Genomic DNA, 27,313 nt, shown 5'->3' with positions numbered 1-27,313 from the left:
ATGATCCTACAGAGAGGAAGTGCAGGGTTGCCCCTAATACTCTAGACTGGGGATGACAATGAAACTTGGGGTCAGCCTCAGCCAAATTCTTGTGAGCTGTGCGGCCCTGGGTGAGCCGGTCCCTTGCTCTGAGCTGTAAATGTTAACACTGGGATCCGAGATTAAGGTGTACAAGGTTCTGTGAGTCTCGAAGCTGGCAGTCACTCTGGTAACTTTCCAGGCGGCTCAGTGGTAAAGAATCTGCCTGCCAATTCAGGAGATGCGTGTTCGATCCCTAGGTCGGGAAGATCCCCTGGAGGAGGAAATGGTAACCCATTCCAGTATTCTTGCCTCGGAAATCCTAGGGACAGAGGAGCCTGGTGGGCTACAGTCCATGTGGTCGCAAAGACTGAACAACAAAGTCACTCGGCAAGTGGCAGGGATACTGATGCTGCAGACTTGACTAGTCAGGCCTGAATTGCAGGAAGGAAGCACCAGTCCTGTGCAGGCGCCTCGTCCATCTAACTCACTTTCGGTGCCATGCAGGGACCCTACAGAAGAATCAGGGGCCTGAGTGTTCTCTGTAAGAGGAGCGGGACGGGGCGTGCCAGGGCAGGGGTGGGCGGGGCTCTGTGAAAGGTGGGAGGGTTCCGGAGGTGAGGGGACTCCCCATTGGTCCACGTTGCCACAGCAACGTGGAGGCACAGCCTCCCCCATCCGCCCCCCGGCCCCAGTGAGCTGGGGCCCTTGGCTGTCAAGGAAACGGTGCCGAGAACACAGAGCCCCAGGAGCCAGCAGGCCCCGCCCGGAAAAACAACATCCTGGCTGTGGGGCACCAGCAGGCTCTGTGGGAGGGGCTATTTTTAGCTGGTGAGGCAGCCAGGGCAGGACTTGTATGGCCTTGCTGTCTGGCTGTATAACTCAGCCATTGTCCCGCCTGACCTTAGGCCCCGGGCTCAGAGGCCTCTGTCTGCCCCTGCTCTCCAGGCTGGCCCTCCCTGGGGTGCACCTGAGCTACCGAGAACACCCCCCACCCCGGGGGGCGGAGGCTGACCTGGGAACACACCTTGTAGCCTCTGGAGCAAGTTCTCTGCCTTGAAATCAGCATGCAGGCGTCCCAAGCTGGGATGGGGTGGGGTGGGGGTGGCCCTAGGGCTGCAGGGGGCCCTGGACCTTCCTGGGAGAGAGGCAGAGGCTCTACTGGGGCACAGAGCCCAGGGTCTCCCCAGCGTGGAGGCTGAGCCCAGTTCCAGCCGCCCAGCTGCTGCAGAGATGTCAGGCAGCCTCCGAAGGAAGAGACAGGTCCTTTTAGGGAAGACATTCCCAGCTCCAGCCACACCCTGGGGTCGGTTCAGCCGCAGCCCTCAAGAGCTGAGAAGGTGTGCGTATGAAAACAGCTCTAGTCTCAGACTTTGTTGCCCACGCCCAGGAGTCCTGCCCCGCTCTTGCGGAGTGTGAGGTCTGCGTTGAATCTTGGGCAGACACCCTTCGGCAGGTTCCAGAACTAGGCTATAGCAACAGGGATGAAAATAGTTGGTGGGCACCAGACCATCCAAAGCAGACACGCGGGCAGCCAGAATGACTGTGGGGGTGGACCCCTCTGGGAGAAGCCACCTCTGGCTGTCCCTGTTCAGAACTTGGGAGTAGGGGGTGTGCAAAGGGTAGGCACCCGGTTTCAGCCTCCTTTTCCTGGGTCAGGGCTCTCCCGCCCAGTAGGAATCCTGGGACAAGGGCCTTGCTCCCTTCTCCTGTCTTTCAAGACCAGCTCAGGAAAGATGGGAAGTACAGGGAATTCTTGGTGGATGCAGATAAGAGTGCTTCCCAGGTGGCTCAGTGGTAAAGAATCCACCTGCCAATACAGGAGACGTGAGTTCGATCCCTGGGTCAGGAATATTCCCTGGAGGAGGAAACGGTAACCTGCTCCAGTATTCTTGCCTGGAAGATCCCAAGGACAGAGGAGCCTGGAGAGCTACAGTCCATGAGGTCACAAAGAGTTGGGACACAACTGAGCAAGCACACACGCAGGAGAGAAGGGTAGAAAAGGGAGTTGTTCAGAGACCAAACGTTTATTGAGCACTTACTATGTGCCAGGCACTGTCCCAGGAACCTGGGAGAGGAGGGGTCAGGGTAGCCTGGAACTGTCCCAGCTGCGGTTCCTTCTCCCAGAAACAAGGCCTGCAGGGGGACAGGGTCTGGGGGGCCTCCTCCCTGAGAGGTGGAAGGCCTTGGGTACAGAAGGTGGAGGCCTCTAGGAATGAGAAGGCTGGGGAATGTGTGGGGGTCCGAGGCTGTTGCCTTCTCTGGTTCAAACCAGGGGTGCAGAGAAGCAAGCTTCCCAGGAGCTGGGTCAGCAGCGGGAGGCGGCCCCGGGCCCCTGCATCACCTCCTCTTGAGCGCGGATATGCAGGACTTCTTGAGGGGCCCTATCTGCAGATGGGCGTCTACACTCTCCAGGAAGAAGGCGGGCTTGAGTCTGCGCGTGAAGAGCCCCGCAAAGTGGCTGTCCAGGCGGCTCTGGAAGGGGTCAACCGGGGAGGCCGGCGTGCCACTCCGGCGCGCCCGGGAGGCCCTCAGCCTCCGTAGGAGGCTCATCTTGCCGTCCCGCACGGTGTAGAAGGCCAGGGCTCGGTCAGCATATTCCAGGCAGATCCCCACAGTGGGTGAAAAGGGGTGCGGCAGGGGTGCCTCCTGCCCGTGGAACCAGATGGAGAAACTGCGTCCGTTCCACTGCAGGCAGCACGAGTAGGCGTTGCGGCCCAGCCGGCCCCGGTCGTAGGGCTCTTGTGGGGAGAAGTCTTCGGCCATGACCCCCACGCTGACCCAGCCCTCAATGATCTCCACCTCCCAGTAATAGGTGCCCCGGTCCAGGGCGCCCTCGCCCAGCACCTGCTCGCAGTGGGTGAAGCGGGTGGGCGACTCGGGGTAGTTAATAGGACACAGCACCCTCTTCACGCCCTTGGTTCCAAACAGCTGCAGGAACTTGTCGGCTGTGTCACTGTCCAAGTCCACTATGTAGGCAACTGCCCCCACGGACCGGAGAGAAATGCAGGGCTCAGGTCCAAGGTCAGGCAGGGCAGCCTTTCCCCGAGGGGCCCACCTCCCCCAAACACCTCTCCCGTCCTTTGTAATGGGCATGATTCAGCCATCACGGGGAGCCCCCTGTGAGCTGACCTAGTTCACCCTCTGAACCGGGGACAGAAATCCCAGCCCATGGGCACTTAGGGCCCAGCCCAGCAGCCTTGGGAGAGCCCAGGTAAGCATCCTGGCAAGCCCAGGTGTCAACTTACACTTGAGGAAGTAATCCCTAGGAGCCTCACTCTCCAGGTTGTTGGTGCTGTCGGGGTCCTGGGACTCAGCGTCTGCTGCCGAAGAGGAGACAGTCGGTGAGGGCCTCCTTAGCTGCCTGTGGCTGGGCTGTGCAAGGCAACCCATCTCTGAACCTGTGATTGAAATCCTCCTCCTCCATCCTCTCAGCACCCCAGGCCACCTGGGGACAGGCACATGCCCAAATACGGTACCCTGTGTTCATACGCATGCTGGTCCTTGTTCTACATCCCATGTCCTCCCTGGGCTTCATCCTCTCTGAAGCCAGAGGGTGTGCCAGGACAGGCCCTCTCTGCCCCCCGGGCTGCGGCCAAAGGGGCTGACTCGTGATTACAGGGTGGTGGCTCGAGTCCCTGGCAGGATTTGGGGTCCCACCCTGTTCTAGGCACAGTTTCCATGCTCCACTCCTGAGCGGGCCCCGGGCCTGGGGCCCTGTGCGGGGAGCCTGGGGAAGGGTGAGTCACTTGCAGGGGGCGCCCACCTTCTGTGCCTGGCTTCTGCAGCCCGTCTTCGTCACCGCCCAGCCCCCGCAGCTGCTCCCACTGGCTGGAACAGGCTGAGGCCAGGACGACCTGCACCGCGCGCACAGCCTGGGAGGACTTGGTGAAGCTGAGCTCCCTCGGGGGTCCGGGCCCGGGGCCGCACCCCTCCTCCAGGGCCAGCCTGAGTGCCAGGAGTTCCTGTGCCAGACAGATGCCCATTAAGGCTGAGCTGGCCGCCGCAGCTCCTCCAGGCATGAGACAGACAGCCTGCCAGGAGGCCGGCACAGCCACGAAGGCGGCCCCCCGCGGCCTCCTCCTGTGGCTTCGGTGCCCGCTGCACCCGCAGAGCCGCCCTCACCTGCAGGAAGCTGACCGAGTCGGCTTCGGGGACCTGACTGAGGTTGTGGCGGGCCCTGCTGAGTCGGCTCCGCTGCTCCTCCTGCCGCCGCAGGTCGCCTTGGGAGCGGCCCAGCATGGTCGCCTCCCCCTCATCGATGAAGCCCAGCACGTCCGTCTGAAACCCCTGCAGGACGGCTGCAGCCTCGGCAAACAGCCGGCTCACCCTCTCCCGCTCTGCCACGGCTGCGCTCTGCATAGGACAGTGGGGGGCGGGCAGTGAGGACAGAGAACGCCCCGAAGACGTTTTGGCCACCTTCTCAGACCCCTGTTTTCCCACCATGTCTTGTTGGGGGGCGGGGGGTGGACAGAGGCACCAGCCCGAACTGCCCTGGGTCTGTGCCAGGTCAGGGGGGAGACAGGCTCAGTGGAGCCAGGCCACACCCTGGGCACGGGCTTCTCTGGAATGGATGGTGCCATGCTGAAAGCTCACAGCGCCAGGAGCCTGGGGCAGGGGTGGACGGGGGCTGAGTTGCACGGGATCTGACCTTGATGAGGGCCACTGTGCGCCGGGACTGAGCGATGCCCGCACCCAGCTCGTCCATGCGGTCCTCCACAGCGCTCAGGACTTTGGGCTGCTCGGCCTGTGGACGACACCCTCAAGGAGAAAGGGGTCTAGAAGTAGGGTCCCGGGCCTCACCGAGGGGGAGGTGGGGGTGACCAGGAGTGGTATCTGGGTCCAGGTGTACTGGGAGTGGTGATGATATACCAGAGGGGCCTCAAGCCCAGGCTGGTTCCCTTTCGGAATGTCTGGGAGAGGGCAGGCTGGTGGGCCGTGGGCTGCCTGCCTCCCCCTCTTTGACTGGTGAGCAAGTCCAGGGCCCTCGGGTCCACCATGTTGCTCATTGTGATTTGAGAACTTCCCTCCGCGGGAAAGAAGCAGAAAGTGAGGAGGGGCCCTGCGCAAGGTCTGGGAATCACTGTCCCCCGAGAGTCTGTGTCCCCAGTCCAAGCCTGAAAAATGGGGATTCCGGGCAAATCCCCTGGGTCTTATGAGTCACCACTTCAGGCAGGAGAGACGGAAAATCCCAAGGCCAGAGGCGCCAAGACCAGGCCTGGGGCCAAAGGAAACGGGGCGGAGGTAACGGCCGGACAGCCAGTACACGCGCCCACCACCAGCCCCCGGACAGCCAGACAGGGCGCTCTGTGTGCTCAGCCCACCCTCCGCCGCACTCCTGTCGTCTGCCACACCCATCCAGTCCCTCAGCCCAGGCAGATCTGAGCGGGACCGGCAGGAGCCCGGCCAAGGCACCGGCCGCCCCCCGGGGACCCTGCGGACCCCACCAGGCTCCTTTAACCACCCCCCACCCCATGGGCTCCGCCCCAGCCTGTCTTCCAGCCCGATTTTTGCATCCTTTTCGAGTTCTCACTGGGTCCCTCCAGCCCCCATTCTCATCCCGAGAGGAATGTCCCACAGCGAGCGGATGACGGTCAGGGCTGGAAGGCACCGCATTGATCCTCAGGTTAGAGAGGGGAATTAAGGATGGCAAAGCAATGAGGGGTCCTCGGCCGGCGCGCGAGGCGCATCACCCGCCTCCACCCGCCCGCCGCGCCCGCGCCCGCGCCCGCGCCCGCGCCCTACCTCCTGGAGCGCGCGCTCCTGCTCCAGTGGCACGAGCTCGTGGCCCCGGTGCTCCTGGGCAGCGCAGGCCTCGCACAGGCACACGCGCTCGGCGCGGCAGTAGCGCTCGAGCGGCCGCAGGTGGCGCGGGCACAGGCTCTCCTCCAGCCGGCGCAGCGGCGGCACCAGGCGGTGTCCGCGCAGCGCGGGGCTGCGCTCGTGCGGGCCCAGGTGCGCGGGGCAGAAGGACGCGAGGCAGGAGAGGCAGGAGAGCGCGGCGGGCAGGGCGGCGCCTTCAGGGCACGCATCGCAGCGCACCGGCTCCTCACCGGGCGGCCATGACTCGGGCGCGCTGGGAGCCGACGGCTCCGGGGCGCTGGGCGGCGCACTGGGTGTTGCCGGCTCGGGGGCCGGGGCTGGGGCCGGCGGGGTAGGGGCCGGGCCGGGGCCGGGCCCCGGGCCCGAGCCCTGGCGGAGCTGCAGCAGCTCGGACAGCGTGTGGTTCTTGCGGAGCTGGAGGCCGTCGGGGAAGGGTTCCTGGCACAGCGGGCAGCGCTCCGTGCCTCCGGTGCCGCCGGCGCCGCCCGCTCCGCGGTGCGGCCAGAGCGCGCCCAGGCAGAAGAGGCAGAAGTTGTGGCCGCAGGGCAGTGTCACCGGCTCCCGGAGCAGCTCCAGGCAGATGGGACAGCTGAAGGGCCCACTCCCGTCCATGGCTCCGCGGCCACGGCGCACCGCCTGCGCCGCTCGCGCCTGGGAGGGACCCGGACCATTCGCGACGCGGCGCCGCCCCCTGGGACAGAGGCCAAGGGTCCGGCCCCCGCCCGCCCCCGGCTCGGACCGCCCCCGAGCGCAAAAGGCCGGCCAGTACCCGGCCCCGTCCCGGACAGCGTGGGGGTGGCCTCTGGGCCCCAGTCTGACCCCCTAGGGGCTCCTGGAGGAAAGGGCAGAGGGCATATGTTTTTGCCTCTTAGTGATTCTATTTACCTTCGGTGGGGAACTTGGGCTTCTCTAAACTTAAAATGGAAAGTTGATGTCCTCCAAGTCCACTGTCCTACGAATTCAGTTCCAGCCCATGGACACTCACGCGATGTGCCAGGGGCTCGGGCTGTGGGTTCCCCAAATGGAGGTGTTCGCTGAGACTAGTGTAATTAACACTTGAAATGGTGCATTTTAGTATATGTAAACTATACCTCCATGATGTTAAAAAAGAACAGGATGGCAACAGAATAACTAAAGGAGCACTGGGTTGTAACCCTAAGTATAAAACAAACTTCCATGAGTTCATGCTGTTATAAATAAATCTCTGGACAAATAAATAAATGGAGAGTAGACAAATTTCCCACTCAGAGGAATTCTAAGCAGCTTTGGCACATTCTCCAAGATGGAGAGTGGCTTCCCACTCCGCACGTGTGGAGGGTGCCGAGTGACTTCCTTCCAAAGGGAGCAGAAGAGTAACTTGACAGGGTACAGTGATGAAAACCAGCTCAGCCAGGTGATCAAGGTCAACAACAACAGTGATGTCATGTTCGGCAGTAAATATGTTGATATGATGTGGTCTTCCTACCCACAGCCCCACTCTAATTATGATTAAAACTTTAGACAAATCCCAATGGAGACACAGTCTACATAGCGCCTGATCAGAACCCCTTGAAACTCTCAAGGTTGTCAAGCAGTTTCCCTGAAAGTTTACTTTCCGTCTGAAAAATTGTCACAGCCAAGAGAAATCCGTGGAGACATGATAACTAAATGTCCTGTGTATTCTGGACGTGTTCCTGAGACAGAAAAAGGATGTTAGGGGGAAACAGGAAATTCAAATAAGTTATGGAATATAGTTCATGAGAATGTATCAATATTGGCTCTTTCATTGTGACAAATGTACCATAGTCATGATATGAGCAAAAGGACAAATTGGGAGGGAGGTATAGGGGGATTCTGAGTGATCTTTGCAATTTTTCTGTAAACTTGTAACTATTTTAAAAGTTCAGAAAACAGGTTCCCCTTGTGGCTCAGTGGTAAAGAATCCATCGCCAGTATAGGAGACACGGTTCAATCCCTGATCCTGGAAGATCCCACACACCACGGAGCAACTAAGCTCCTGTGCCACAACTATGGAGCCTGTGCTCCAGAGCCCAGGAGCCGCGATGACCGAGCCACAATTCCTGAAGCCCGAGCCCCCTGGAGCCTGTGGACCGCAACTAGGGAGTGGTCCCCGCTCACTGCAACTAGGAAGAAGCCTGAGCAGCAATGAAGACTCAGCACAGCCAAAAATAGATAAATAGGATTAAATTTTAAAAATTCATTAAAAAAATAAAATAGTTGAGGCAATGCTTCCTACACTCAGGTCTGCAGACCTCCTGCTGATGAGAGGCCAAAGTGGAAGGAATACACAGATGGAGAGGGTTGATCCACATAGAGGTGGGGATTAGCCTTTCTTATTCCTCCAGGGCCCTTCTCAGAGCCTAATGTAGTCTCAGACGTCTTTCCAGAGTAATGTTTTTATTTTTATATATTTATTTTTCTATGTGTTGGCCGCACCATGCTGCCTGTGGGATTGTAGTTCCTGACCAGGGATCGAACCCATGCCCCCTGCAGGGAAAGTATGGAGTCTTAACCACTGGACCACTAGGGAAGTCCCCAGAGTAATGCTTTTAAATGCACAAAATAAAATGCACAGGGTTCCATGGCAATCAATTACATTGAAATACAGTACAAAATATAAAGAAAACAAATTTGTGATAAAGTTCTATCTGTGTTTCTTTAACACAAGAACAAATATCAAGATCTGATGGAGGCCTAAGAATTACTGCGTTTTTGAGACAGTGATGGATGTAAGCATATTTCAAGTTCTCTGTCATTTCTGTAATACACTATGAAAAATCTGTCATTTTTATTGGTGACAAGTCACAGCTATGGCTAATAGCACTGTAGTGTGTTTTTCCTCCATTTGTAATGGAAAGTAATGCTAGATTACCATTAGAGGACATTGAAAATAAAGAGAATTTCCACCTCTTAAAACCCTGGATTAAACATGTCTAATTTAGGGGGAATTCCCTGGTGGTCCAGGGGTTAAGACTTGATGCTTTCACTGCTGTAGCTCCGATTCAATCCCTGATTGGCAAGCTAAGACCTCACAAGCCATGCTGCTGCTGCTGCTAAGTCACTTCAGTCGTGTCCGACTCTGTGCGACCCCATAGACGGCAGCCCACCAGGCTCCGCCGTCTCTGGGATTTTCCAGGCAAGAACACTGGAGTGGGTTGCCATTTCCTTCTCCAATGCATGAAAGTGAAAAGTGAAAGTGAAGGCGCTCAGTCGTGCCCGACTGTTAGTGACCCCATGGACTGCAGCCTACCAGGCTCCTCCATCCATGGGATTTTCCAGGCAAGAGTACTGGAGTGGGTTGCCATTGCCTTCTCCGGGAAAACAGCTATACTCCAATAAAAATATAAAATCTGATTTAAAAATATGCTGTGCAGAGCCTCTTGGAAGGAGAGACGAAAACTAAGATCTATTAAATATTAAAAGAGGGGTGGGATCCACTCCTGAGGAATTTGTGGGACGTGGGTGGGGGTGAAGTCATGGTGGCCTTCATGGAGGAAGTGTCATTTGAGTTGGGCTTTCACAGACTGCTAGGGCTTGGAGACGTGCAGAAACTAGGGTGGGAAAAGACCTTCTGGGCAGAGCAGTGGGTGGACCAGCCTGGGCGTGCCTGGTTTGGCAGAGAGGCGTCTAATGAGTTCCGTAAGTAGTTTCCACAAGGAGCACTTGATTTTGATTGCCCCTTGTCTGCCAAGATGAGGAATGGTTCAGAGGCTCAGACATCAGAGGCTTGGCAGCCAGGCTGCCTGGGCTTGCTGAGACCACAGACCCGCTTGGCTCTGGAAGGGACAGGAGGTGCCACTCCGGTTTGGGGGTACATACAGGGGACAAATTCCACCCTCCGCTCCCCACCTCACAGCCTGTTCAGGAAGGTGTACTCCTCCAGGAATGCCTGGAGATGTGATTTGTCAGGGTGGTGGCATTTTGATATCTCATCTCCATTATGAGAGCTTTTAAAGTTGCCCAATATATTAATTATTCTTTTAGTGGCTGGGCTGGTTGCTGTGCAGGCTTTTCTCTAGTTGCGGCAGGCGGGGCTACTCTCTTGCTGTGGAGCACGGGCTCTAGAGTTCCTGGGCTTCAGTAGTTGCGGCTCTCGGGCTTACTTGCCCCGCGGTTATGGGGGATCTTCCTGGATCAGGGATCAAACTCGTGTCTTCTGCATTGGCAGCTGGATTCTTTACCACTGAGCCACCAAGGAAGCCCTATATTCATTATTCTTGAAATGAATGGGCTCTTAAGTAACTGACACTCTGCTCACAGCGGCATCTCACTCTGTCCTCTCCAGGACTCTCATGAAGGAGGAGAAATTGAATTCCAACAGGTTACAAATCTTGCCAGAGGCCACACATCTAGTCTTGCAGAGGATGCAGAACTTAAACCCAGAACGTACACCCTGAAAATAATGCTAAACCTCATAAATGACCCTGTCTGGCTGCAGTATTGCTTAAAAAAAAAAAAGTCAAGCAGAAACAAAAACAAACTGTAAAAGCAGTGGAACAAACAATAGTACTTAGCAAGCCAAGCTTAGCTTTGCTTGAATCTCTGGAAAAAGGAAATGGGAACCAAGCCATATCCCACAACAGCACTTCTTTTTTGTGCTACTGATGTACTTTTAAAACATGTGTATTTATTTCAAAATAATATATTTAGAGTATCTGAATAAAAAATTTAGTGAGGCCTATAATAAAAGCTGCAGTCCTGTATCCCACCTTTTTCAGATTCTTGCTTCCATGGACAGCTAGGTTCAACCCTTCTGTCTCTTCTAGCGCTTACCTCCATATGCCTAAAGCACACGGGTGTGAGCTTGAACATCGGGATGTTTGCGCTCGTATTTCTGGAGATTTTGATTTTTTTTTTTTTTTTTGATATCCAAAATGTGTTTATTGGGATGTTTTCCCATTCGTTCTGATTCAGGGTACTTTCAGTATTGCTTCTGTCTGAAGGAGCATCCTCCTGGAAGCCTTGCTTTTCCTCCTGTAGGCTGTCAGAGGACAGTAGAGCAACCAGAGAGCAAAACTACTGTCTGTGTGTGGCTAGAGTCGTTGGTGATTTTATAGCATCCTGGGCATCTCACACCCATGAAATAGGAATTGGGGCTCTGCACAAGGTGCTTCTGCTGGGGTTTCCTCTTCTCCTCTTCTTGAGGGGGACAAAGGAGATCCTTTGCAAGAGGCATGTTCTCATGGCAAGGTCGTCACGATCAGGAAGCAAGATTTTGATTCCTTATCATTTCTCCTTTATGTTGAATTCCCCATTGCTTGGATCCCGGGGCTCCCCTTCCCTTCATTGATTTATTTCTTTATTTTTGAAAATTACATCCTCTGGGAGTTTCCTGATAATGGATGCGGAAGTGTCTGCAAATGTCTTTGTTCAGGCTTCACCCATGATTGACAGTTTGGCTGGGTATGGAATTCTGAATAGAAATCCTTTCCTCCCTCAGAGTCTCAAAGACCTGGCTCCATTGTCTTCTAGTTTCCAGCCCTGCGTTACTTCAAGACACATTTCCTGGTCACCACGCTGCTCCTTTCCGTTCCTCCCTCCACAGGCAGGATAGCCTCTGATTCTCTTTACCCCTCCCCTCTCTGGCCTCCAATCCACCAGCTCCAGAGGTCCCTGTCTTTTAAAATCTCTCCCGCCCTTCCCTTCTCTTGTTCTGTTCCTATCCCCACCCTCATGATTCTGCCTCACAGATGCCCAGAAACTGTGAGGAGTGGAGCAGAGATGCTGGAAACACTCCTAGCCTCATCAGATGTGTCCCCTTTACAAATGTTATGCCCCAGAGTCCACGTTTCTTTCTCCCTCTGCACCAAGGCATTTTTCCTGGTGAGGAGGCAGAGAGTTGTTAGAATCAGCAGGGCTGAGAGAATTTAATCTGAAGTAACTGCCCAGGAGAGTTAATTCTCGCCGTCACACTGACATGGGAAGCAGTGCTCCATAGCACTCTATGGAGTTCCTAAGAATATGAACTTCCCTGGGGGTCCAGTGGTTAAGACTCTGAGCTCACAATGCAGGGAAGTGGGTTCAGCCCCTGGTCAGGGAACTAGGGTCCCTCATGCCACATGGCATGGCACTCGCCCTCCCCCCAAAAAAAGGCAGTAGTGTCATGTAAACAAAAGTTAATGGTCACAGTATAGAATATTCCCACAGGACAATATGGAAAGGACCAACAACCCAATAAAAAAGTAGATCTGTAGATTAAATGACCCAAGACTCTTTGTACTATGGAAGCAGAGAAGGGGCTATTCTTCTTCTCTCTGTCCCTTTTTCTGTGGGCTTGGCTAGCTGGACATTTGTGTAGGGGCTCTGGGATCAGGAGGGATGGGTAGAATCTGTCCGCTGGGGTAGCCAGCGATAATGGCTACCTAGCCAACCCAATCCTGTATCTACCCTGCCGGGGCTTTCAACTCCTGCTGTTAACCCAGCTGTCAGACTGTCACACAGTCACACTGTCACACTGACTGTCCAGGGCTAGAACCATCTTACCCTGTTTGGGGAGCTCCCCACCTTAGTTATCTTTCTGGAAGCTCCTTGCCCAGGTTGCACCGGTCAGAGGCCTGGCCCCGCCCTTAAACTGAGAACTAACAAGTGCAGCCACAAGGCGGGGTCTGCAACCGCGGCACCACCAGGGACCAGAGACAATGTGGGGAGGGAAATCTATCTTATAGAAATATAAAAATATTTTGTAATTTTTGGAGTGTGTGTTTTTACATGTTCAGTTCAGTTCAGTCACTCAGTCGTGTCCGACTCTTTGCAGCCCCATGAACTGCAGGACACCAGGCCTCCCTGTCCATCACCAACTCCCAGAGTTCACTCAAACTCGCATCCATTGAGTCAGTGATGCCATCCTTTTCTAAAAAAGCTTTTATTGTCAAATACTTACACACGAGTATATAAAAATGCATGTACAGTATAAAAAATTAGAAAGCAGACACCCTTTGGGACCACTACCCTGATCAAGAAGTACTTTCTTGTACAAAATTACTGCTCCCCAATGACCCAGCACCCTCACCTCCAGAAACACAAGATCACAAGATAAAACATGTACAGGGACCTGCATGGAAACGTGCTCTGAATGGCAAAATCCAAAACAGAAGGAGCGGGAGCTGTGCTGGCACCTACACTTGATGCCCACGCCCCAGGTAGGGACGAGGTGAGAATGATGGTGGCTGAGGCTCTGCCGTGATGATTGGCTGGCAGCCTGGGGAGCAGGACTCAGCTGGCCTGACGCAAGGTTTCTTCATTTCGGTCCCTTGTATAAGAATAAAATCTTCAAGTCTCCACTGTGTCTCTGTTGAGCGATTTCTCTTTAGGGAATGTAGCCCACATACAGGACAATAAATATGGCCAAAACTTCCGGCTCAAAAGTCGTCATCTTAAGACTTCCCTGGCGCAGTGGTTAAGACTCCGACTTTCCACTGTAGGGGGCAAGGGTTTGATCCCTGGTTGGGGGAACTAAGATTCCACATGCTGCAGGGTGTGGATCCCAAAAAGTGCCCCCTAAAAGTCATCACGGCCATATTTTTATAGCCCCCAAATAAAATATTTTGAAGTCCAACAATGGATAAACAAATTCTGATTAAACTGGCTTTGTCATTAGGAGACCATTTATGTTGCAGTCATTCACGGAGAAAATCTGAACAATGTGGAAAATGCTTATGTTAAATAAAAGATGCAGAAAAACACAAATGTTTATAGAATATGAGCACAGGATGTGCAAAGTAAAAGAGAAGAAGAAAATATACCAAAATGTGAAGGAAAATAGAAAAGAGATGAGGAGGGAGAAGGTAAAAATCAACCTTCTCAAGATTGCCTCTAGGAATCTTCTGTTCTGAGGTCTACACTGTCTCGGTAGGAGGTAAACTGCTGTTGTTCCGTGACTCTGTCCCGCTGCGGTATGTCCTGTACTGCACATGCGCTCCTGCAGGACCTGGGCACCGCGCTGGTCTCTGAGGTCCAGGCAGCCCTAGAACTGGGCTCCCATCTTCCTCCCTTGAGCCTCGCCCCCTTCAGAGACGAGGGGAAGGTGAACTCCAGTTTGGAGGCTTCCTCCCGCCTCTCTCCAAGTGGCCCAGCCAGCTTCTGAGTCGGTCTTCCAGCCAACAACTGGTCCCATTAGAGCTGTGGCCTCAGGTCCCCAGGGGAGCAGCTGAGGCGGTTCTGGGGCCCACAGGAATGGTGGCACCTGGCCACCGGATTGGCACTCGTCCCCTGCCTTCCTCAGCTGAGCCCCAAAGCCTCTTCCTGGAATCCTGGAGGGAGGGTGGCCTCAGGCCGATGGCACAAGGTCAGGGTCCGACCCTCGAGGAGCCAGAAAATGGGGTAGAGGGGCTGGGTGAAGATGGCATGGAAGGTGTGCAGGGGTTGGGTCTTGGGTTCCAGGCTATAGAAGGTGAGGCAGCCAGAGGCCAGGTCCAAATCCACGCCCAGGAGCTGCCCTGACACGACTGGGAGACGCTGGGCCTTCCCGTCGTGCCAGGCCTGGGTGCAGTCCTCCTGAATGCAGAGCCCCCAGGAGCTGGGCCCACGGCCAATGTTGTCCGTGTGGGGCCCCTGCCTGCGCCTCGTCAGTTCTGAGTAGGCGACGCCCAGCGTCACTGAGTGGCTGGACGCACGCACCTCCCAGTAGTGCCGCCCGGTCTGGAAGCTCTGGGCACACTGCACCTGCCAGAGCTCAAAGCTGCCGGGCCCATCTGGGCCCCGGGGCTTTAGAAGGTGCTTTACCCGCTGGTCCTGCTGAGACAGGTAGAGGTGGCGGTTGGCGCTGACAGGGTCGAAGGTCAGGTTGCGATAATCTGTTGGGCAGAGGCAGATGGAAGGTTGAGTGAGCAAGGGTGCCTGCGCCTAGCCGTCACTCTGTTCTCACAGGGGACAGACAAAAACTGAACTTCCATTGACGGACCCCCAGAAATCTGCAGGGGTCACTGGAAGCTGAGCAAACGTGGACATCCTCTCAGCATCTGATCTTCCACGCGACCCCTGAGGTGGAACCTTCCATCAGCCTCATTTCACAGATGAGAAAACAGGCTCAGAAAGCTAACTTCATAGTGAGTGGAAGAATCGTGATCAATCCCAGGTTTGTGCACCCAGAATCTCCTTAAACACTACACTCGCAGCATGTGTAGGAGGTGTACAAGGGGGGGGGGGCCAGGCCAGCCCTAGGGAGGGGCGTGAGACATGTTTCCTGGACAGAATAGTCAGGAAACAGTAGGTGCCCCCCGACACATGCAGAGGGACACACACATATGCTCAGGTGCACACATGAACACACACGAACCCATGCGTGCATACAATGCACTCACACACATATGCTCACACAGGTGCAGACACACGTGCTCTAGGCCTTCTTACTCTGCCAGAGTCTCCTCCTCAGTGGACACACTGGGTTCAGGACTGGTGCCAGGGGACCTGGGGACTCTACAGAGCAAAGCAGGGTTTTAGGGGAGTCATCAGGAGCGCTCATGGGGGGCCAGGCAACTGACTCCTTTCCCACCCCCAGTGGGAGGGACAGCTGGGCCCAGAGGGGCAGGCAGAGGTCTGGGATCAGTCTTACCCACGGAGCCCAAGTCAGCAGCTTGGGCTGGTACTCCAGGGTGAGCCCCCTCTTCCAGGAGGAGGGCACACAGCTGGCTCAGTGACTCCTTCAGGCCGCCCAGCTGCTGATCTTCGTCCCACTGTGGGAGAGTCAGTGGCCCGAGAGGGCCTGGGGGCACCAGTTGTTGTGATTCCTGAGCGCAGGGGACAGCTGCAGTAAGCCTGGGCACAAGGGGCAGGCACACCGGCCCCCTGGCCCGCCTTCCTGAGGCCTGGTACCTGGAGGAAGGTCCGGTCATCCAGATGCTCCAGGAGGTGGCGAATCCTGCGATCACAGAGAGACATGGCCTCCAGGTGGCTTTGCAGGCGCTGTTTCTCCTGCTGGGCCTGCTCCTGGGCCTGGGTCTTGGCCACATCGATATCCCTCAGAGCCCTGGCCCGCCGCCTCTCCAGAGCCTGCAGCAGGCGGCTGAACTTGTCAGAGATCACGGAGGTCAGGGTGCAGGCTGAGTTCTGGGTGGGCATAGGAGGAGCTGAGGACAGCCAGGGCCCTGGGCTGCCCACTGGGCTGAGGGGTGGGGAGCCAAGGTCTCTCTGTCCCCCGCCCCCCGGCCCTTTATTTCCTGCTGCCGGGAGGCATTTTCAAAGTAGCTCATGCCTACTGCCCAGTGTCCCAGGGGCTGGCTGGTGGCTGCCTGAAGGACACAGCACAAGGACATGGCGGGGGGTTGGGGGGGGACAGGCCTGATACCTGGATCTGGCTGCTTCGCTGCTGCAGCTCCTGTAGCTGCTTCTGGGCCTGGGTGGCCTGCTGCTGGGTGACCTCCAGCGTGGCTCTCAGCTGGGCCTGTGGGCCCACCGGGGGACGAGTGACAAGAGGGGGCCAGGACTGGCTGTGAAGTACCCCCTCAGCCAGTCGGCAAGCACCTGCAGATGCTCAGCCTCCACGTGTGCCACCCGGGTGAGGCCCGCACACAGGGCATCAGTCTTGGTTCTGAGCCCTGGGGGAACTGGGTCAGGGTCCCAGGGAGGCCTGGACAAAGCCCCTGCCCTGCCAGGAGCCGAGTGGTCCCCAGGTGGTACAGAAACCTCGGGCTGAATACGAGCAACACGGCTATAACCTCAGGACTGCAGGATGGCACCCTTGCTAGGACTTGGGGTCCTGCACCCCAGTCAAGAGCCTGTCTTGCTTCTACTCCTCCCAGCGACACCCGGAAGTGAGGGACCCATGTTATCCCCACTTCACAGAAGAGGAAGCAGGTCAGGGAAGTTCATAACTTGGCCAGGTCACTGGATCTTCCCAAGTGCAAAGCTTGCATCTCTGTCCGAGCCTCAGAGCCTCCAGCACAGTACAACATGCTGGAGGTAGGAAGGGACAGGGCAGAGTTTCCTAGTTCACCCTGACTTTCCCCAAGGGCGCACAGTCCTACACTCCCACCCCAGCATCACTGCACCCCCGCCCCCCTCTACCCGCCCCTCCCCGCCCCCCTCTACCCGCCCCTCCCCGCCCCCCTCTACCCGCCCCTCCCCGCCCCGCCAGCCAAGCTCTAGCTCTTTCAGTGCTTCTGCCTTCCAGCTGCACCACCTAGTCCTCCCTGCAAAATTCCACACTCCCTGCACTGTATTCAGCCCCCAAGGCAGTAGCCTCTTGTCCTGACTCTGCGTCCTCAGCAGCCGTGGGGACTGTCTGTCCTCCAGCACTCGGCTCTGGGATCCTTGACCTCCTCACTCCATCCCGGCTACTCACTCCCGTATCCTCACCCTGGACCTGGCACCGGCCCTGACATCTCTATTCCAAGCATTCCTGTCCTGACCGCCACCTCCTCTCAACCCAGAATCAAAACAGGGCCAAGCCCGCGGCTGAAACTGCCCCGCCCCCCGCCCGGGCGCAGAGAGCTGTGCGGGTCCCCGGCGAGTCACCTCGCGCGCCCGGCGCTCGGCGTCCAGCAGCACCCGCTCGTGGAGGCGACACTCGCGCACGGTACACACGCAGCACACGCAGAGGCCCTCGGTGCGGCAGAAGAGCTCGAGCGGCCGGCCGTGCCGGGGGCAGCGCGCGCCGAGGCCGGGATCGGGGCCGGGGCCGGGGCCGGGGCCGGGCGTGGCGCGCAGCTCCTCCACCACCCCGCTCAGAGCCACGTTGCGACGCAGCTCGGCGCAGTCCGGGAAGGGCTCGCGGCACTCGGGGCACACCTTCTTGCGGCGGCCCCACCAGTCCCGGATGCAGGCCCCGCAGAAGTTGTGGCCGCAGAGCAGCGTCACCGGCTCCTTGTAGAGCTCCAGGCAGATGGAGCAGGTCAGCTTGTCCTCCAGCTGCTGCGCGGCCATGGCGGCGGCGGGCGGCCCCGGGCGCGCGGAAGGAAGGCCGGGGCCTCTTAAAGGGACCGCGGGCGCTGGTGTGTGGGTGGAGCGGGCGGAGCGAGGACCCGCCGGGATGACAACCTTTTTTCCCCTCCGACCAGACCAGCCACCACTCCCAGCGCCTGCCCGCTGCAGCACGCCCGTTCCGCCCAGCGCCGATGGCTCCGGCTCCGAAGCGCCCCTGCCTGCCTTCTACTGCCCAGCCTGGGAGATGGGGTCCAGCTCTCTCTGGTCCCACCCTGGGACCTCATCCCGCTTCCCGAGATCCTCAGTCCAACAGCTCTCGTGCAGGGGATCTGGCCCCAGGTTCTGGAGACTAGAGCCTTGGGAAAGCCACTGGGCTTCCAAGCCTCCTCCTGGCCAAGGGCCACCATCAGAACCTCTTCTGAGGCCCTCATCTGAAAATCTAATACAAGTAACACTGACAAGACATTATCTACCTCCCAGGGGGTTTGGCCATTAAATGAATCAGGACAGCAGGTGGGGGTGCCTGGAAAGGAGCACAGGGCACACAGCTGGTGCTCATTAAATGCCCTCCTGACCCATGGGGCTCTGCTGCACTTTTTGCCTTGAGCTGAGTTTCAGCACTTGCCAGACTAGGGTGTCTCCCTGCTCTAGGCTACGCCTAATTTTGGTTCTTTTAAAGTAAAAAGTGAGGTGGAAATGTCTGGTTACCAAGAGACAGAGACCAGAAAATACTGGTTCCTTCCTACCCCCTTTACTGGAAACTCAAAGCAGTCTTCAACTGCACTCAGAATGCTGTGCTGGGGAGAGTTCCTTGTTTGTAGGTCCAAACTGTTCTGGAACCCCACTTCTTAAGAGAGTTGGTTCCCCTGAAGCTGAGCAAGAGGGGGGTCTTGACCACTAACCCACCGTCCCTGGGGCAGTGTGCTGGGCCAGTGCGAGAGGCAGAGTTAACTTTCTCCTTTTCTGACCCAGCTGGTTTAATTTTGAAGCAGGACATCCTCTCACTTTGATGCAGCAAACCTCATATTGTCTTGTTTTGTAATGTGTATAGTTTTTCTTTCTGATCTCGACTGGCTCCTAGGCAGTCTTCTCCTTTAGAGAAGAGAGATGCACTAACCACCCAGCAAGCATGCAGGAGCTTCCAGGGCTCTGAGCAGGGCAGTGTGCCCAGAGACCTCTGAGACCTGCCTGTGCCCCACCTGACAAACCTTCAAAGCATCTAAAGGCTGGGAGCATGAGAAAAGCCAGTGAGGGGACAATGCCCAGGGCTGGCAAATTTCTTTCAAGAGGCCTGTGGGAGCAGCCAGGACCCACCACCTGCGTTTCTTCTGTACCCGTCTTCAGCCACTGGATCACAGGGCCTCTGACAGCCTCAGGAAGCAGAGGTGAGGGGGCACCTCCGGGGGTGGGAGGCAGCCCTCTCCCCGCCAATAAAACAACAGATTTCTACCAGGGGGCGCCCAGAACACAAACCCAGACCAGCTACAGCAAAAATCTTTATTGGAAACCCTACCCCCAGCCTTCCCCCCTCCCAATCCCTGAGCCTGCTTGGAGGGTGGCAGAGGGGTGGCCTCAGGCAGGAGAACCCCAATGCTTGGCCCCTCGGCGCTGTGTCTCTATTGCCCCGGCCTGCAGAGCCTGGCAGGGAGGCCTGAGAAGCCCCGTTCACTCTCTGAGATGGGGGCACTCCGGTCAATCAGTAGATGCCATAGGTGGGTTCGTGACTGTCCCTGTACCGGTCCAGGTAGCGCAGGGGCTGCCGGTGGGGGAAGCACTTCTGCTTAGGGTGATAAGGGGGCGGGCGCACAAACTCAAACACAGGCTCTCGCATGTCTGCAGAAGAGTGAAGGAGAGACACAGGTGTGGACTGCTGCTGGCCTGAGCCCATCCGTCTGTCTGCTCCAGGGGACTGCCCAGCCAGCCCACCCCAGGAATGGCACGCCTGCTGCTGGCCCTCTCCTGCAGGCACTTCTCCTGACATGTCAGGGGAGGTCTGTGTGCTCGGACCAGCCACCCCCTCCTCCTTGCCCACTCTGCCCTTACCCAGGAGCTGGTGGAAGACATGGGTGACTGAGTCATCCCAGCGGCACTGGAAGAAGGCCAGGCCAGCTGGGGTCATGGCGTCTTGGTGTTTCTTGTAGAAATCAAAAGTGTGGAAAGTCCGCTGGGCAAGCTGGTAGCTGTAGGAGGGGAGCATTTGAGAGTGTGGGGGGGGACCAGAGCCCCATACCCCACCTCTGGTCCCACAGGCAGTGCTGAGAAGCCCCTTTGGGTCTGCCTAGCAGAACACAGCCACCGTTCTGCTCGCCTCAAGGCCCACGTGGTGAGAAAGGAGAGTCGAGGAGGACTGACCATTACCGGGAAGCTGGCCTGAGCCCGGGGGAGCTGGGGTGGGGAGGCGCAGATTACCAGGGTGAGGGCCGGGTGTCCCCGGAGAAGTCGATTGGCTCGTCCTGCTTGAAGAGAACGAAGGCAAAGCGGTGGAAGCCGGAGCCTCGGGCAGGGAAGGGGGGGAGGTAGGGACATGTCTCCTGTCCTTCAGCCACCCTGTCGCCCGGGATGTTGGTGCTGGAGGGAGAACAAGCATCTGTTAATTGCCACTCGCCGCAGGCGGCAGCAGGGACATCCCCACCCAACGCTCCTAGAGACTGCTACAACTCTCCAGGAGGACCCCAAGATGATCTCCACTACACAGTAAGGTAGGAAGAAGAGCTCTGTATGCCCTCAGATGGAGAGCAGACATGTCGGGGGTGGGGAAAGTAGGGGCTCGGAGGCCAACAAGAGCCCCAGCAACTGTCAGGATGAGAGCAAGCTCGAGCAGCTGGTTTCCCGGCGCCGGGGGGCTGGTGGGGCGGCAGGGCCGCTCAGGTGGGAGAGCCACGCCACCTGGGACCGCTTCTCATCTGATGTCCTGAAGGCTCTGGGTTTGTCAGGGAGTGTCTGCCCAGCCTGGCACTGGGATGGCCACTGGATCCCCCCCTTCCCCTGCCCCAGGTACAACTCGCCAGAGGGCCTGCTGCACAGGGTAACTGCAGTTGAGTAAAAGTGCCTGACCTCTGCCTCTAGGCCTGGTGCTCAAACAAAAGGCAGCCCACAGGCGCCAGAGGCCTCTCATGGTCTCCCTTCCCATTTGCTTGTCACTGAGCCCCTCAGAGTGGCTAAGGCACGTAGGGACACGACCCTAGTCCCACAGGCAAGGAAATGGGTTCAGAGAGACAGAGGGGCGTGCGGGAGGGGCCGAAACCCACCGCCTGCTTTCCTTCTGTATCCTGGATCAGCCCCTGGATCACCCGTCAGGGCCCTTGACACCCTCAGGAAGCAGAGGTGAGGGATCACCTCCAGGGGTGGGAGGTGGTGGTTAATCCATGGTGGAGCCAAGACTCAAGTTCAAGTGCAGCTCTTTCGAGGATGCTGGAACCTCCTCGAACGCTGAGCCACACCCTGATCCCAGGTACTTACACCAGCCAGTGCACATACTCGGCGTCCACTTCCAGCAGGTGTCCATCTACACACAAACACACCCTGCTGACTTCAGGCACTGCCGCCCCCTCCCTCCTCCTCCCCTGGAAGGAGCTGGGGCTGGAGCTTTCCACCTGGCCCCTCCCCCAGCTCCCCAGGGCGGCCCCAGGGAGGTGAGGGAGGCAGACATCCGCATGAGCCCCCTGACCCTTACCCAAGTTGGTGAGCAGCAGCGTCCACATGGAGCCCTCATCTGCCTCATAGGTCACCTCCGGGGGCTGGGCAGCCTGGTGGGGAAAGAACGAGGGCGCTGTCACCCCGTCAGGGACGGACAAGCTGTTCTAAATAGACCTTTATTCTGGAGGGCAGGAGCCTTGAAGAAAGGAGAGCCCATTCTGGACCAAGTGCCCTGGACAGCTCCTTGAGAGGCAAGTGAGCAAAGACTTAACCAAAGAGCCCTACAGAGCTGCCTATCCAGAGATCTGAACCACAAGAAGGCCAATGGCTAGGGGCCGGGAGGGCACTCTGATGGAGCTGCTTGTATTTTACATTCCCTCCTTTGTGATTACTTTATCATGGTGGTGCTTACTGGGAAATCAAAGAGACAGAGAACAAGAAAACCCCAGGTGAGCCCACACAGACGCTGTGCTTGTGCCCTTGACCACCATAAAAACTGCCTCTGTAACTGCTTTCAAAAAGGAGCTGTCTCTGGCCCCACAGTAGGATGTGTCTGTGCACAAAGGGCAGGGAGGGGCACAGGCCAACAGTTACCTCAGCTGGAGTGACTTCATTGCCATAGTACACAGGTACCAAGTGGTCCTCGCCTGTGGCATAGGCCACATGCAGGGGGACTCGGGGCACGAAGGTGGCCCCACGGAAGAGGTCCCGATAGAGGCCATAGTATTTGGCCAGACGCTGCTTGTGGTAGGGGCCACAGGTTCTCTCCCACTCGGCTCGCACGGCTTCCAAGGGGATGCTCGCTGGAAAGGAATGACGCCAGTGGGGATGCGGGGTGGGGGCAGGGACACACCCAGGACCCCCTCCCTCGGGAAGGCTTACCTGTGCGGAGGCGGGTGGCCCGCTCCTCCTCCACACTGGCCCGCAGCTCCCGCAGGACCCGTTTCCGTTCCAGCAACTGTTGGGTCCGGCAGACCTTAGGTGGAGGCAAGCCAATGTCAACCGTGTCTTTGGGACCTGCGGACGGAAGATGTGGAGAAAGTGGAATCAGGGCTTCGCTAAGCTCCCTGTCCATACTTTTCCTTTCACTGGGCAAACTCTGCTACTAAAGCTTAGCCTTTAATTCACAAAACTAAAACATACTGTGTTGTCAGCTTCACAGATGTGGACTTGTTCCAGTCACTAAGTAAACTGGATGCAATGTGAGATTCTATTTTCTAATCCCTAAACAAGGTTACATCTGTCTGTGTGCATGCGTGCTAGGTCACTTCAGTAGCATCTGACTGTGCGACCCCATGGACTGTAGCCTGGCAGGCTCCTCTGTCTGTGGGATTCTCCAGGCAAGAATACTGAAGTGGGTTGCCACGTCCTCCTCCAGAGCATTATTTGTCCAGGCGGACGGTGACCTAATTGTGGCTGGGATCACCTTTAAGCCTGTTCACAACTGGCCGTGCAGGGTCCCTGAGTCACCATCCCCAGGGCTTTCAATTTAACTCAGCAAAGTATTGGTCATCTGTGGCAGGTGTAGAGATCTAGTGGTGGTCAAGGCAGACAGGATCCCCGTTCTTAGAGAGCTCATAGTCTGGGAGGAAAGCAGCAAAGAGTCTCAGGATGCAGTGTGGCCAGGGTGACATCAACAGTGTTATAGAAGCACAGAGGGGCATTCCAACCCAGAATTGGGACGGGGGCAGTTGGTCAGCAAAAGACTTTCGGTGTAGAAACATCAAAGGTGGAAATCTAATAATGAAGAGAATTTTCCAAGGAGGGGGACCAAAAGATATGAAATATGCTGGCGGGACTAAGCCACCACCAGTGCACACAGGAACGTGAGCAGGCCTTCTCCGTCAAACACCGGGAATCCAAGCCGGCGGAATCCACCCCCGCCCCAACCTCCGAGTCCCAAGGAGGTGAGAGGTCACAGCCCAGCTCAGGACACCACCACCTGACTCCTCTCCGAAATGCTCCCGGTATGTCCGCCACCAGTGCGGGTCCCGCGCCTCCCGCTCCGCACGGCGCCGGTAGCGGTCGAAGCTGCGGTATTTCTTCAGCCGTTCCAGGTTGCTCACGTCGATGTCCTCGTTGGGCATCGGCCCCAGAGGAGCGGCCCGGCGGCTCAGGGCGGCTGCGGGCGGAGAGCAGGACATCAGGCTGGCCCTGGCCCGGCTCCCGCGGAGGCCCGGAGCGGGAGCCGGCTCGAGCCCCAGGGTTCGGCTGGACGGGGGCCTCCAAGAGCCCCTTATCCCCCAGAGCCCTCACCTGAGGTGCTGAAGCCCCGCCAACTCCGACTCCCGTTCAGCACGACCCGCCACCAGGTGGCCGCCATCTTCCCTCAGGCCGGCGCGCCGCCGCTCTATGGACCCCACAGAGGTGGCCGGAGCTGCGCCTGAGCTAACGGCGCAGGTCCCGCCCCCCGCGTCCCGGGAGCCCCGCCCCCCGCGTCCCGGGAGCCCCGCCCCCCGCGTCCCGGGAGCCCCGCCCCCCGCGTCCCGGGAGCCCCGCCCCCCGCGTCCCGGGAGCCCCGCCCCCCGCGTCCCGGGAGCCCCGCCCCCCGCGTCCCGGGAGCCCCGCCCCCCGCGTCCCGGGAGCCCCGCCCCCCGCGTCCCGGGAGCCCCGCCCCCCGCGTCCCGGGAGCCCCGCCCCCCGCGTCCCGGGAGCCCCGCCCCCCGCGTCCCGGGAGCCCCGCCCCCCGCCCTGGGCCCGAAGTCCTCCTCTTCCGGGCTGTAGGTGGCTGCGGGCATCCGACTTCCCGGCTTCGGAAGTACCCAGTGGGCGGTGGGGCGGACCTGCGGGCTGTCCCGCCCCATGCCTGCCGTCGGCCACCAGGGGGCGACACAGACTGGGGGCGGTCAGGCGGGCTTGTAGCCGCCTCCGCTGGAGAAGGTCCGCCCGTTGCAGGGCTCTGGGTGGTGTTCTTGGGCTTCCCTGGTGGCTCAGATGGTAAAGAATCCGCCTGCAGTGTGGGAGTTCAGTCGCTCAGTCGTGTCCGACTCTTTGCCACCCCATGAATCGCAGCACGCGAGGCCTCCCTCTCCATCACCAACTCCCGGACTTCACTCAGACTCAAGTCCATCGAGTCAGTGATGCCCTCCAGCCATCTCATCCTCTGTCGTCCCCTTCTCCTCCTGCCCCCAATCCCTCCCAGCATCAGAGTTTTTTCCAATCAGTCAACTCTTCGCATGAGGTGGCCAAAGTACTGGAGTTTCAGCTTCAGCATCATTCCCTCCAAAGAAATCCCAGGGCTGATCTCCTTCAGAATCGACTGGTTGGATCTCCTTGCAGTCTAAGGGACTCTCAAGAGTCTTCTCCGACACCACAGTTCAAAAGCATCAATTCTTCGGCGCTCAGCTTTCTTCACAGTCCAACTCTCACATCCATACCTGACCACTGGAAAACCTGGGTTCAATTCCTGGGTTAGGAAGAGCCCCTGGGGAAGGGAAAGGCCACCCACTCCAGTATTCTAGCCTGGAGAGTTCCATGGACTGGATATCCATGGCGTCGCTAAGTCGGACGCGTGTTGTTCTCAAGGGTCACCTGACTCCTGAAGGCGGTGTCCTCAGCCCCTGTAGTGGTGCAGCAGCAGCAGCAGCAGCAGGGGCTGTGAGTAGGGGCTCAGGAGTCCCCCTGCTTGGGCCCGTGTTCTGGGATGGGACTTTCCCTTCGCCTCTGCAGTTTTCCTCATTTGGAAAGAAAGTAGGTAATAACAGCGCTTGTCTCATAGAGGGTGTTAAGGATTAAATGAATTAACATATATAAAACATTTACTGTGGTAGCAAAGTGTTAGTCGCTCAGTCCTGCCCTGCACTTTGTGACCCTACCGACTGTAGCCCGCCAGTGTCCTCTGTTCCTGTGATGTCCCAGGAAAGAATACCGGAGTGAGTTCCCATTTCCTCCTTCAGGGGATCTTCCCCACCTGGGGTGGAACCTGGGTCTCCTGCGTTGCAGGTGAATTCTTTACTGTCTGAGCCCCCGGGGAAGACTAAACCGTGGTGTGTGTGCTCAGCTGCTTAGTCGTGTCTGACTCTTTCCGACCCGGTTGACTGTAGCCCACCAGGCTCCTCTGCCCATGTGATTTTCCAGGCAGGAATAATGGAATAGGTTGTCATTTCCTCCTCCAAAACTGTGGTATATGTGTTAGCTTTTGATTACCTCCAGTTTTTTGCCTCTGCCTGATGAGATGGTTGGATGATATCACCGACTTGGTGGACATGAGTTTGAGCAAGCTCCGAGAGTTGGTGATGGACTGGGAAGCCTAGCGTGCCGCAGGCCATGGGGTTGTAAAGGGTCAGACACGACTGAGCAACTGAACTGAAAACTTTTCAGGGTTGTGTTGTTCTTGGGATCTGGTTCTAACAAGATAAAACTTGATACCCCAGGTGACCTGGAGTGGCTTCTGCTCTGGCTCCTCTGTCCTGGAATTCAGGCTTCCATGACACCAACCCTTTGGTAACCCAGCAAAGGGCTCGTGTGCCCATGATGCAGAGCCAGACTCTGACAGTGGGTTTGGTTTGTGGCAAAGTAAAGACTTATTGCTGGACACCAAGGAGGGGAGTGGGAGACAAGCCTCAGATCTACCCCAACTTGGTCTTTGAGTTCGGAGAGTTTTTAGTTTGGAGGGTTTTTTTTTTAAAGTCTAGAATGAAGCTGGGGTTAATCATCATTTTGTGCCTTTTTCCCCACCCCCCCCCCCCCCCGTGACATTTCTTAATTGAAGTTTTGGGTATCTGGATGTTTCTGGTTTACAACTCTCTAGCCAGGTGGTCCATGGCTTGAGGGGGCTTTTACCTCATCTTGTCCTGGAGAAACAGTCAAAGTTTGCACATTAACAGTGATATCTCTAGTAACAATCTTAGTACATTAACGATGTTGTCAATAGCAGCAGTTTTAGTCGTCTGACTCTGTTTGATTAGTGTCCAGTTAGCACAGGATTGAGGTCAGAAGGTAAAGGAAAGGGAATAAAGTTCTGGACTGAGAGATTAATTATAAACTTGGTAAAGGAACATGTTTTTATGGGGACTTGGTTTCATTTTTCAATTACTTAGCACTTTTCTCCCCCTGCACAGGACCTTTGCACGTGCTGATCCTTCTGCCTTGTCCTCCTTACCTTTCCCCCTGTTGCTAAGTTACCTCCTATATCTAGTGAAGTTGTCCCTTCAGGAAGGCTTCCCTGATGTCCCAACCAGGGTTGGTGACCCATTCAGTTGCTCTGGTACTAGCAGAAGCTTGACCCTCACATTCACACAGAAATGGTGTGAAGGATCTCTTCATCCAGCAAGAAGTGGCCACACCTTGAATCTGGTTTTCATCAACAGCAGCTGAACTCACCATCAGTGCACAGCTGCTATTTGTTAAGGCCAGTAAGACCCAGCTCTGCCCTGAAGGAGTCATTGCTTATTAATTTGTGAAATCCTGCTGGTCAACAGCAGAGTCAAATATTCTGTAAACAGAGCAGGACCATGCCTCAGGCCAGGAGCACAGTACCTTCTTAACCTCCTGTGTGTTTACACTTCATTCCTTTGCTATTTTACTTTTGCTCTGAATCCTCTTCTACTGGCCTCTAACCCCCACCCCCACACCCAGGCTGCCCCTCCAGAATTGAAGACTCACGGGACCTCCAGGGGCAGAGGCACAGAGCTTGCTGGTCAATCAGGTGGCTCCTATTTCTCCATTATGCCTTACTTTCTTTTAAAAGATGATTTATTTCTTTTTTTTTTTTTGGCCACACCTCACAGCATGCGGGATCTTAGTTCCCCAACCAGGGATCAAACTCATGCCCCCTGCAGTGGAAGCTGGGAGTCTTAACCACTGGACCAACAGGGTAGTTCCAATCATTTCTTACTTTTGAAAAACATTCAGTTCTCTCACTGTCCTAGAACCTTCTAAGAGGGGGGCTCACTGGGTTCTAATTCAAAAGCCCAAGCAGGGATTCCCAATTGTGTCAGCTTGAAGCAAATAATAAACATGAGTAACTCTTGAAACC

At 56.9% G+C, this 27,313-nt stretch overlaps 3 protein-coding genes across 7 annotated transcripts; all 3 read right to left on the bottom strand.

Moving 5' to 3' along the window:
• Nucleotides 1-1,397: 1,397 nt before the first annotated feature.
• Nucleotides 1,398-6,490, bottom strand: TRIM47 (tripartite motif containing 47). Of its 2 annotated transcripts, XR_008201035.1 has the most exons (7): nt 5,764-6,490; nt 4,670-4,765; nt 4,144-4,374; nt 3,785-3,983; nt 3,267-3,341; nt 2,061-2,999; nt 1,398-1,488 (listed from the first exon to the last, which is right to left on the bottom strand). XR_008201035.1 is itself a non-coding variant. In XM_052658192.1 (6 exons), the coding sequence occupies exons 1-6, from the start codon at nt 6,451-6,453 to the stop codon at nt 2,359-2,361; spliced, it is 1,932 nt and encodes a 643-aa protein (XP_052514152.1). In that variant the 5' UTR covers nt 6,454-6,490; the 3' UTR covers nt 2,017-2,358. The 2 variants fall into 2 exon arrangements, 1 of the variants encoding a protein (XP_052514152.1); XM_052658192.1 differs by lacking the exon at nt 1,398-1,488 and having other exon boundaries at nt 2,017-2,999.
• A 6,207-nt stretch (nt 6,491-12,697) lies between these two features.
• TRIM65 (tripartite motif containing 65) lies at nt 12,698-17,700 on the bottom strand. Of its 2 annotated transcripts, XM_052657834.1 has the most exons (6): nt 17,293-17,700; nt 16,124-16,219; nt 15,652-15,885; nt 15,392-15,566; nt 15,190-15,255; nt 12,698-14,633 (listed from the first exon to the last, which is right to left on the bottom strand). In XM_052657834.1, the coding sequence occupies exons 1-6, from the start codon at nt 17,698-17,700 to the stop codon at nt 14,059-14,061; spliced, it is 1,554 nt and encodes a 517-aa protein (XP_052513794.1). In that variant the 3' UTR covers nt 12,698-14,058. The 2 variants fall into 2 exon arrangements, with proteins under 2 accessions (XP_052513794.1, XP_052513795.1); XM_052657835.1 differs by lacking the exon at nt 15,190-15,255.
• Nucleotides 17,701-19,190: 1,490 nt separating this feature from the next.
• On the bottom strand, nt 19,191-23,732 carry MRPL38 (mitochondrial ribosomal protein L38). 3 transcript variants are annotated; one of them, XM_052657588.1, is made up of 9 exons: nt 23,593-23,674; nt 23,276-23,458; nt 22,219-22,353; nt 21,931-22,139; nt 21,374-21,446; nt 21,160-21,205; nt 20,110-20,268; nt 19,744-19,880; nt 19,191-19,533 (listed from the first exon to the last, which is right to left on the bottom strand). In XM_052657588.1, exons 1-9 carry the CDS (start codon nt 23,657-23,659, stop codon nt 19,397-19,399), a joined length of 1,146 nt encoding a protein of 381 aa, XP_052513548.1. In that variant the 5' UTR covers nt 23,660-23,674; the 3' UTR covers nt 19,191-19,396. The 3 variants fall into 3 exon arrangements, with proteins under 3 accessions (XP_052513548.1, XP_052513549.1, XP_052513547.1); XM_052657589.1 differs by having other exon boundaries at nt 23,279-23,458; XM_052657587.1 differs by having other exon boundaries at nt 19,191-19,880; nt 23,593-23,732.
• Between the last annotated feature and the right edge of the window lie 3,581 nt (nt 23,733-27,313).

This window comes from Budorcas taxicolor, chromosome 19, assembly GCF_023091745.1.
Source record: "Budorcas taxicolor isolate Tak-1 chromosome 19, Takin1.1, whole genome shotgun sequence".
NCBI classification, from domain to species: Eukaryota; Metazoa; Chordata; class Mammalia; order Artiodactyla; family Bovidae; genus Budorcas; species Budorcas taxicolor.
Note: the sequence above shows the minus strand (reverse complement) of the source record. Positions and strands in the feature narration are given on the sequence as shown.